The sequence below is a fragment of the Centruroides sculpturatus genome, unplaced genomic scaffold (genome assembly GCF_000671375.1).
Source record: "Centruroides sculpturatus isolate CEXI.00-Female unplaced genomic scaffold, Cexi_2.0 scaffold143, whole genome shotgun sequence".
In the NCBI taxonomy this organism is placed as follows: Eukaryota; Metazoa; Arthropoda; class Arachnida; order Scorpiones; family Buthidae; genus Centruroides; species Centruroides sculpturatus.
Window position 1 is genome coordinate 223,373 of NW_019384447.1, and position 11,194 is coordinate 234,566.

An 11,194-nucleotide genomic window follows, 5' to 3' on the forward strand; every position below is an offset into this window, starting at 1 on the left:
ATTTTTTTTCTTTTCTTTAATAAAACTCAAAGGAGACATTACTCAGATAATAATTTCTAATTTACAAATACATTACTGTGAAATTTATTATGTCTAATTTCCTATTTTCGATTTTATTTAAAAAATAAATTAAGAAACTAAATATTATTTCCTATGAATTACGGAATTTGAAACTGATTTTTTTCTTTATTTTCTAGGATGACAAGTGTCGAAATAAAGCGTAAAATTTTAAAATTCTTTAAAAAGTGATTAGATTTTGTAAAATCGAGGCTTTACTTTCTCGGCATTTCTTTTACGAATTCAAAGTTATTTCTTAAATTTTTAAATTTAACAAATAATTTGCCGTAACTTCTCAGAATGATGAATAATTCATTATATCTGATAGAGGAAGAACTTATTCCTCAATAAGTAAAGCATTAAATAAATGGAATTTGCTTCTGTATCTAAATCATCACCTCTTTTTAAACTTAGTTCCGGGTGAATAGGAACATCTTATTTCTAACCGAACTTCCAGTTAGGCAGGAAAGAAGTTTCCGATCAACCGTATCATCTTCACTAGTTAGCGAACCGCAAAGATGTTATGCATTTTCTTCCGTTGAGAGTTTCTTTAGCTAGTCACTACTATCCTAATGATTCGATTATTCGGATGTTAAACTTATTTCTGTAAGTAATTTATTACTTATTTCGTTAATCTAAATAAAAAAAAAGTATTAATTAAACTTCTCTGTAGTTATAGGCCTACATTAGCAAAATTAGCTATTAAAACAAGAAATGTTAATCTGTCAAATAATATAAACAGACAAATTTTTAAAATTATACTTTCTGTTACGAACTTATTTTTATTTAATTTAGTGAAGCGGTTTGAAATCTTAGAATATTTCAAACTTAATTTTCTGGCTTTTCCTTAATATTTGACATACATCAAAAATAAAAATTAACAAATAATCCTTCAGATCTACTTAGAATTTCTAGATTAATATATAAATATAAAATAAATAAAAACAATTAAAATTCAGATATATGATTTACAAAAACAATTTTTTTCCTTGCATCACATGTGACAGAAGAGAGAATTTTTTTTAAATTAAAATTAAATAAGAGTAAATTACATTAAATTTAATTCCGTATAAATATATTTAATAACAGATTCGTTCTAATTTTTTAAATACACTTTTTATATTTTTAGGTTTATATTTTAGTAAGTCCAAATAATTTATTAGTAGTCATAACCATTGCATATCAAAAGGGATTCTAGGGTATGACGAAAACAAGTCACGCTTGGTTCAGTTTGCAATTTGAGAGCAATAGACCGATAACTTCTTGTTTGTTTTATTCAAAGAAAGTTTTGAAAATAGTTGACCTTTCTTCCTGCCTTCCTATTACAGGCATTCTTTGAAAATAACGTCATATTCGAACTAGATTTACCGAATAGCGCAAGTGTTCAAACAAAATTATTGTAATTAATGAGAGAATTTTCCCATCACTGATTCCTCTTTAAATAGGTTAATTTTTCGCAATTTTACACATTCAAGTCATTTATCATCATCGAATAATTAAAAGCCAATCACACTCAAAACGATTAACTAGTGCATAATTTTAGAATCTGATCGAAAGTACTGTACAACATTAAAAAATTATTTCCGCAAACATTTCAAACGGTTTCTGCTAATTTTTTTCGAATGATAAAATATGAATTTCTACCATCAATACATTGAATAACTACAAACCTAACTACCACGAACAGCTAAATATAACTGTTTATTCCAAGCTTTTTTTTAAGGATTTCCAATTCAATGAAGGTAAAAATCAATCATTTACAAATTTTAAAAACAACAAGTCATAAATATATTTAAAAATAGCAGAAAACGTACTCAAAATGCCTAACAGTTAATTAAAACGAGATAATTTGTTACTAAAAATATTTTATTTTCTAAGCAAATTCCAAATTACTAGATATTATCTTTGGATAGGATCCACAAACTCCTACTAATTTGTAATTTCTATTTTTAGGCTTTCCAGACATTTTGGTAGTATGGGATCTCCATTTAAAAATAATAATAATAATAATAAATGATAAGATGGGCAAAACATTCAAATCATGATTTCTTTTAATGAGCAATAAAATAAACTTTTTTCTGTGTTTAATAATGATATGAAAACTTTCTAAATTTCCAATTTGAATTTTATTTATAAGTTAAGAAATTTTAAATCAAAATGAAGTTCATTTAATATTTGTTTAAGTAGGAAATTATTTCACTAATTTTATTTTTACTGGTTTAACTTTATTGCTAATATTATTATATTAGATTTTACATTTAAAGTATTCCTCTTCCTCTAGGATATGGTAACATTGCTCCTAAAACTTCAAGTGGTAAAGTTGTAACAATACTTTATGCTATTATTGGAATACCATTACTTCTGTTATGTCTCTCTAACATTGGAGATGTTATGGCTCATTCATTCAAATTTATTTATTGGAAAGTATGCTGTTATTTGTGTGTGAAACCGAAGAAAAGACGCAAAACCCGATCTACTTATCGGCAGGCTCGTTACACTCCAGCTAATGAAGGTACTGTGGAATTAAGAAAGACTACACCAGACACACCCAAAGCAGATGATATTAGTTCTAGCAGCTATTACACTGCACCAAGTACAAATTCTTCTTCAAATCCCAACAGTCCAATAAATAAAACACATTTTGACTATTCTGATGCTTGTAAGCTAGCAGTTATAACCAATAAATATGTTATTCAAGGAGAGGAGATTTTACATCATGCTAATTATAACATTCCCGCAGAAGTAAAAGACAGCAAATGCTGGAACCAAGCAATCATTCCTGATAGCATTGTGAATGTCGACTTTGATGAAAATTCTACTGATGATTCTGAGCAAGAGGAGATTACAGTTCCTATTTTATTGTGCTTGGCTTTAGTAATAGGTTATATTTGTGGTGGCGCAGTTTTATTCAGTTGGTGGGAAGACTGGGGTTTTCTAGATAGTTCTTATTTCTGTTTTGTGACTCTGACAACCATTGGATTTGGAGATCTGGTGCCAGGTACTGCAGTTGTTGGAGATGACACCCAATTAGCTCTGGGATTATGTTCCTTATATTTAATGTTTGGAATGGCACTTTTAGCAATGTCTTTTAATTTGGTACAGGAAGAAGTAACCAAATCAGTAAGATGCATTGGAAAAAGAATTGGAATCTTATCAGATGATGATGACGACGATGATGAAAATTAAAGGTTTCAATTTTTAAAAAACAAGAAATAATTCTAATAGTTGTACATAATAACTTTTGTTTTTTAAGTTATCTTTAAACAAAAAAGTATAAAGCAAAATATTACTTAGGAATATCAGAATTTACAAATAAATAATTTACAGTAATTATAAAATTTTTCATTTAAAAAATAATAAAATATTATTTTAAAATGTTTTGTATATATATATTATATGTTTCTTTAAAATATTAATATTGTATGAATAAAAATAAATAAATAAATACTAAAATGTAGCTAAATAGATTTTGTGCAGAAAATGAAAAAAAATTATTAATAGAGAATTTAATAAAATTAGTAAAACTTAACATCTGTTTATAAATATTTTATAGAAAAGTCTGAAGAACTGTAAAAATATATAGTTGAAAACTAAATCAGTCAATATTTGATTTTATTAGAAATATATAATAAAATTATCTAGCTAACAAGTATCAATGTTTAAAAAACTTCACTCATTCAACTATTTATTGTTTTTTAATTTATTAGATAACATATTGATAAATACGTAAATTTTAAATACATTTTAATTTTTTAATTAAATTCTTGACAATTTAAAGAATACATTAAAAATAAATTCTTTAAAAAAAAATTTTTTTATAACAACTTTTGATTCAAATAACTACTACTCCAATTAAAATCATTAAAATAACAATCATTTCAAACATAATTAACATTACTTATTACATTTTCAATTATAAAATAAAGTATTTATTATAATAAAAATTAACCATTTGTCACAAATGATAATTTCTTTTACGTTTATTACATCATAAATTTTCTTAGATTAATAGTATACACAGAAAATGCATTTGTACTTACAGCTGAAAAATTGCTTATCTCATATAAAAAATGAAAACTGGCAGTGATAATGTTTTTACATTTATCATTATTTAGAGTAATATTACAAATTTTAAAAATAGTTTCTAATTCTATATGATAAATATTAATCATTAAACTATTACAAATTCAATTCCATAAAAAGGTTTAAAAATTTTCATTATATACAAAATTAAATTCCATATATATTTTTACATAACATATGAGTTTTTATTTTTATGATCATAACATATTATTGTATTTTATATTTTATTCCAAATTGTACAATATAATAGTTATATTACATTGAATATAACATTACTATATTCAGCATAATATAAAGATCTAGATATAAATTTAACTGGAAAAAATTCTATTTTACAAATCAATTTGTAGAATTTATATGCTAGAATAAAATATGTTGTATCCTTAAATTTTATTATAAAAAATTAATAAATCATTAAATAAAATAGTTTTAATAAATTTAGATTTTTATACATCATTCTCTGAGATCTATTGCATCAGAATATTCAAGATATCATTAGTACTAAAATTAGAAAACTGATTAAAATAAAAATGAAAAATTTAATAAAAGCAAATTTTTCTCTTCTCTTAACTAAAGCATAGTTAAATTATACACAGTATATTATCATTCCATTAATTTTGCATTATTCATGAATATTGTTTTCTTTTTTTTTATTTTAACAAATGTTACAAAAAAAATCATATTTCTTTTTAAATATTTGATTAAAAAAATATTAATTGTAATCTATTAAACAAAGATTTGTTTATTTAATATCTAAAATTTGCTAAATATAATTTAGTGACTGTTTTATCTAGCAATACTTTCTATATAAGACTATATTTTCTAAAGTAACATTTGGTCTATTCTCACTAATGACTTGAAGAAAAGAATAAAAAGTTATAGGGTTTCACAGAAAGACTATCTTATAAAAAGTTATTTTAGTAAAAAACAATTTATTAGTTTTTAAATGCTTGTTTTTTATTCTCACATCAAGCTAATATTATTTTTGAATACCATCAATTGAAAAAATATATCTTTAAATCTGAATCATATTAAAATTATTTTTCAGTTAGATTGTTTTAAAAACACAAATCACTGAATTTCAAAACCTATAGTTTAACTTAAACATTCATAAAAAAAAATTTCATTTTATTGTGATTTGATAATTTATGTGTAGTATATTAATGTTCCAGATATAATATTTAATTTGTAATTTTTAAATTTTCATATAATATACATGTAGTAATTATCTATATTATATGTATAAATATATTATATTATTTTCATTCTTAAATAATCTATTTTTGTAAAATGTAATTAATTACAATAATAACAGTAATAAAATAATAGTAGTAATAGTAATACAGTATAAATGTTTGTTCATATGTAATTCTAAATATAGTTAGTGTGTGATTTAATAACTTATCTAAAGTAATTGTTAATAAATTACAAAGAATACTATCTAGATAATAATGTTTAAAATCCTTTTGCTCTTTTATGTTTAATGAAAAGATGCAAACTAGGAAGAATAACTAAATTCACGAAACCTTGATTACATAAATTTCTATGGAAAATGTCATTTTATTTGGAAGTTCATAAAAAAAGTTTAAATGAATGTTTGAAAGAATAACTTTATGTAATAAATAGGTTTATCTTTTTTATTTCAATTTCTCTGAAATATATTATTAAATGATTTAAAATACAACAATTACCATTATTTTATATATGTGTATAGAACAAAACTAAAAGTATTAGTTGATATGCATGCTAAACTCCAAACTTGTATTTATTGAAGTTATGGAAAAACTAATTTATAAAATTGTAATTTATAATAAATAAAATTTTTCTGATAACATCTGTATAATTTGAAGAAATAGATAGTATTAGTTTTCATAATTTTATATATTTAAACATATATAATTTTTTTTCTTGATTTCAAAGATAATTGTTTTACTTAGAATCTGATTAGATTAACTCAAAAAATAAATTATATAAGGATTAACATAAAAATTCAAAGTTTTAATTTTATACATTTATAATTTAATATTAAAGGAGACATTATATTGAAAAACAGTTTCTGATTATATAGTATGGTACTTATTGGTTGAGTTATAACTAATATATTCAACAAAGCCATCTGCAAATTTTTTCACTTATAATAAACATATTTGAACTCCACTTTTAACTAAACATTGGAAACAATAAAAATAATAATGATGAGATAAGAAATGTATTCTTTTATTATATTTATAAATTTAAATTAATAAATAGGAAATTAAAAAAATAAATGGTTTTTGAGTTTAGACAAGTGTTATCTGAATACATTTTTTGAATGATAATGTTTTTAGTATTACCTTGATACCATTGGATAGTTGACAGCTTTAAAAATATTAATTGTTGTAATATTTTTACTTGTTTCATCTAAATGTTTATACCAAAATTAACAAAGAATCACGTCATAGATATATAAATATATTTAACTGATAAAAAATATTTTTAAATTACTATTATTACTATATATTTAACTAATTAAATACAGTGTAAAAAAAGCATTCAGTATTTATATGGTAGATTGTTTACATCATACTTACTGAGTAAAAAAAACCTTAATAAGCATAGGTTGAAAACTCAACTATTTCTGAAATAAATAATCCAACAAAGACTTGGAAATTTTGAGAGTATACAACTCTAAGATGATGAGGTCACATGTGCATGGAAATGGAAGGATTATAAGAACACCTATAAATATTGAAGTAAGGATTTGGCAAGATTATCCTTTCTTTTTCATGTTGCATGCAAGGCAATAAGTCAGTAAGATGTGTACTGTTTATCATATAAATGCTTAATATTGTACTTTTTCTAACATCCTCTATATATATTTACATATGTATCCCTTAACTGGTTTTGTAAATTTTACAATCATAACTGGTATCATGGGGGCTGCGCAGCCCCAAGCAAAATTTGCCTTTAGAGAGCAAGTTTAACAATGTGACAGTTCAAAAGTGCATAAATGCTAAATGGAACCCTTCTTTAGTATAATCAACTTTTATTTATTTATATAATTTTTTTACTTAATTATTACAAGAGATCACAAAATTGTTACAACTTTTGGCTCCAATTAAAATCATTAAAATAACAATCATTTCAAACATAATTAACATTACTTATTACATTTTCAATTATAAAATAAAGTATTTATTATAATAAAAATTAACCATTTGTCACAAATGATAATTTCTTTTACGTTTATTACATCATAAATTTTCTTAGATTAATAGTATACACAGAAAATGCATTTGTACTTACAGCTGAAAAATTGCTTATCTCATATAAAAAATGAAAACTGGCAGTGATAATGTTTTTACATTTATCATTATTTATGTTGCACTTAGTAGCATATTTACCATCTTTTTTCCAGCACAAAATGACAACATACTCTTTTCAGGAGATTTCGGCTTGATCTAGCAATTTGTATAATATCATCATCTATTAGCAGTTCAAATTATTCTTTGGTAGTCATTTTGAATTTTTGATGCAAGATTGAGATATCTTTGCAAACTAATTGTAAAAATACAAAAAAACATAAAAACACATTTCCACAAAAAACCAATGTAACTGGAATTGTGGGGGCTGCGCGGCCCCCAGAAGGTACGTAGCTCCATCCTTGTAAGTGCTACAGGGCTGAACATTTAACACTCGCTAAGAGTCGCGACATAATGAGATTACATAAAATGGCAGCTGCGCACAATATTTAGATTTTTAGAAAATCGTAAAAATATGACGCGTGGGGGCCACGCGGCCCCCATAAAACCAGTTAAGGGGTATGTACAGTACATTTCTGAACTAAATACAATATAATATAAAATTTAATAAACTTCTAAAGGTTTGCAATATTTTATTAAAAGGCAATTATATGATACTGTAATTACAAACTAATTACTTAAAGTGCCATTCATTGTAACAATGGATAGTTATTACCAGATCAGAATTAATGTCTCAAAATGTACGGTATAAATAAAATAACATTACAAAGTTTTGCTTATTGTAATCAGAAACTAATAATTATTATTATGTCACTAATGATAAGTATGAATTTACTACGGTAATCTTCAATACTATTTAAATAAAATGCAATACTATACTGTACCTCTTACTTGTTAGCTTAATTGTAGTAGTAAATAAAAAAATACAAAGATTTGTCTCAAAAATAAACTAGAATTTTAGTGTTTATGTAACTATTTTATAATACTATGATAAGTTGCCAAATGTAATGCTGCTACAGTTAAAACTTTCACATTCAGTTTTGTACAAGATTTGGAAAAATAGTGTGAATATTAAAGAATCAACAGGAAAAAATGAGAATATGATTCATGAAAGAAATCAAACCAGAAAAATTTGTGAATTTGAGTTAGCTTTAAAGCTTTGGTCTAGGATGTTCATTAAAAAAATGCATCTGTTGATGGACCACTAACATGTCATAAAGCAGAATTTATAGGGAAAAAAATATTTTATTGAAACCAATGTGTGGTTAAATTAGTAGAGAAAATGCAAGAACATTGTATACAAATGCATTCAAGGCTAATAGAAAAGTTTTGATTCTGTGTCAGCTAAACTGTGAATAAAGACAACATGGCCAAAAATTATTTCTGAATATTTACCAAGGAATATCTGCAATGTAAGCTATTAGTGTATGTTTCATCTGAGGTCACAAAGGTCTTATCATGTTGAATAAACTTTTATTTTGTTACAAGACACCTTTTAGTGTAAACATGTCAGCCTGGTCATTAACAGGTTTTTTTTTTTTTTTCAAATCATGTGCCTTTTTACCATGCCCTCTAGTTCACACTGCTCAGATTCTTTCTTATATTAGCACTTTATTTTCATGCAATGCCTTATCATCCTTATATGTTTAAACATTAAAATGCTAAAGGATTTAAAGCACTGAATGAATGTATTTCAGTTTTGTTGTGCTAATTTGCAAGGTCAGAAACAAAGACTTCTAATGGCTGAAAAAGAGTAAAACTCTTACATGTTTAAGGGTATGATTATTGTTCAAATAGAAATGCCTGGATCTTAATGAACATTTTTAACAACTGGTTAGTTAAATGAGATATAAACTTAAAACAAAAATTAACTGTCATGAAATCAAGTTGAAAATTGTTTTAAAAATAGGCATGAAGACATCTGAAAATAAAGTTGTGTCTGTTGAAAAAGAGATCATAAATAACATTCTAGAAGTTATGCTAAAACAGTTTAAACTTATTGGCAATTTACAACAAAATTCCAGTGTCTACTATGATGACCATCAGAAATATGCCAAATTGTAACTTAAGGCTCTATAGTTCATTAATGAGCAATCTTTTTTTTTTTTGATCACAAGTGAACTTTGTAGGCTTCTGGCAGGCATTTCTTTCCTGCTGAATACCAACATACTCCATAACTGCCAGTACAATAGGTACTAAAATACTGTATGCTAATAATATGCAAGCTAGCAATGTATAGTTTATTTTCATCTTTTTACTGGTCAAGTTAAGTTTGAATGTTCTTCACAAATATCAACTTAATTTGGGTGCATAACAGCACAAGACAAAAAAACAGAAAAATAAAATTATGTTGCCAAAGCCCACAGGTTGCTCTTGACCACTCTAGATCCTTCAACAAATGTTCAGATGCAAAAAGTTCTATGAATACTGTTATGGTTTACAGTACAAATGTGTTAAGTTTCAAAAAAATATTATGAATCAGGTATTTTATTGACAAAATATTGCCAAAAACAAAAAAACTGGATAAACTGCTCAAATAATAATAATTATTATTATAAATGAATTATAATTTAACTTTTTATTAAGTTNAAATAACCAAGGCAGGGTATATTATTATTATACAAATAATGTTAATGACTTCTGAATATATTGATAGTTTTTTCTAATAATATGCACCATCAGGCACAACGTTCGGGTAATCCAAGGTCACAATTAGTCAAGTCTATTGTTTTCATTCACCTGTATTTAATAACTTCATTGCAACTTTTCCAAACGAGAATTTTCAAGAGGCGGATCGAAACATCTTACAATAGATTCCTAATAACGTTCGTAATGAAACTATTTCTTCATTTTTCAGACTATATTTAGTTCATAATTTTTATGTGAGTTATTAAAAAGTTTTGGAGAGAACAGAATAGATTCATCTGACATTTACTAATGCAATTATTCAGTCTCTTTAAATATAATTTCTTTCTCTTTTTCAAAAGAAACTATCGATTTCTTTCCGAAGTATAAAAATAAGATTTTAATGAAGATGAAATTTGTGTTGGACTAAAAACAGTTTTTAAGATTATTAAAATTATTTTTATTTAATAATTCGAATCGTATGAAGATCAAAGATCATTTTTTCCCTTTTTCTTCTCCAATTATAAAATGATTCAAAATTTAAATTCAAGGAAAAGTGTTAGAATAAATAATAAACATTTCTCATACTTGCTTGCTTTTCTAAGGGGATGGAATTTTCCTGTTACGATCGTGGAGATAGCACTTGGTGCAATTAATATAAATTTTTCCGCAATGATTTTTCAATTATTTTTTAAAGCTTTTTTTTATTTTTAAGCAGGTATCAAATACTATTTTTGTAATGATTTATGAAGAAGAAATATTACACATTGGTATAAATAATTGTTGTTAAATTTGTTTTTAATTAACTTATTAAAAACAGTGCTTTTTATCATAGCTGAAATCCAGAAATATTTATATCAAATATTAATATGGAGAAATATTGAAATTGCGTTAGATTTTTTTTCTTTTCTTTAATAAAACTCAAAGGAGACATTACTCAGATAATAATTTCTAATTTACAAATACATTACTGTGAAATTTATTATGTCTAATTTCCTATTTTCGATTTTATTTAAAAAATAAATTAAGAAACTAAATATTATTTCCTATGAATTACGGAATTTGAAACTGATTTTTTTCTTTATTTTCTAGGATGACAAGTGTCGAAATAAAGCGTAAAATTTTTAAATTCTTTAAAAAGTGATTAGATTTTGTAAAATCGAGGCTTTACTTTCTCGGCATTTCTT

The 11,194-nt window shown here is 24.5% G+C and overlaps 1 protein-coding gene across 2 annotated transcripts in view; it reads left to right on the forward strand.

Moving 5' to 3' along the window:
• Positions 1–3,344, forward strand: part of LOC111620420 (potassium channel subfamily K member 9-like) — a 7,565-nt gene extending 4,221 nt beyond the window's left edge. For both annotated transcript variants that reach the window (XM_023362335.1, XM_023362336.1), the window contains one exon: positions 2,339–3,344. In XM_023362335.1, the coding sequence (XP_023218103.1) occupies positions 2,339–3,243 (905 nt within the window). In that variant the 3' untranslated portion in view covers positions 3,244–3,344. The remainder of the gene's footprint in view (positions 1–2,338) is intronic.
• Positions 3,345–11,194: the final 7,850 nt, after the last annotated feature.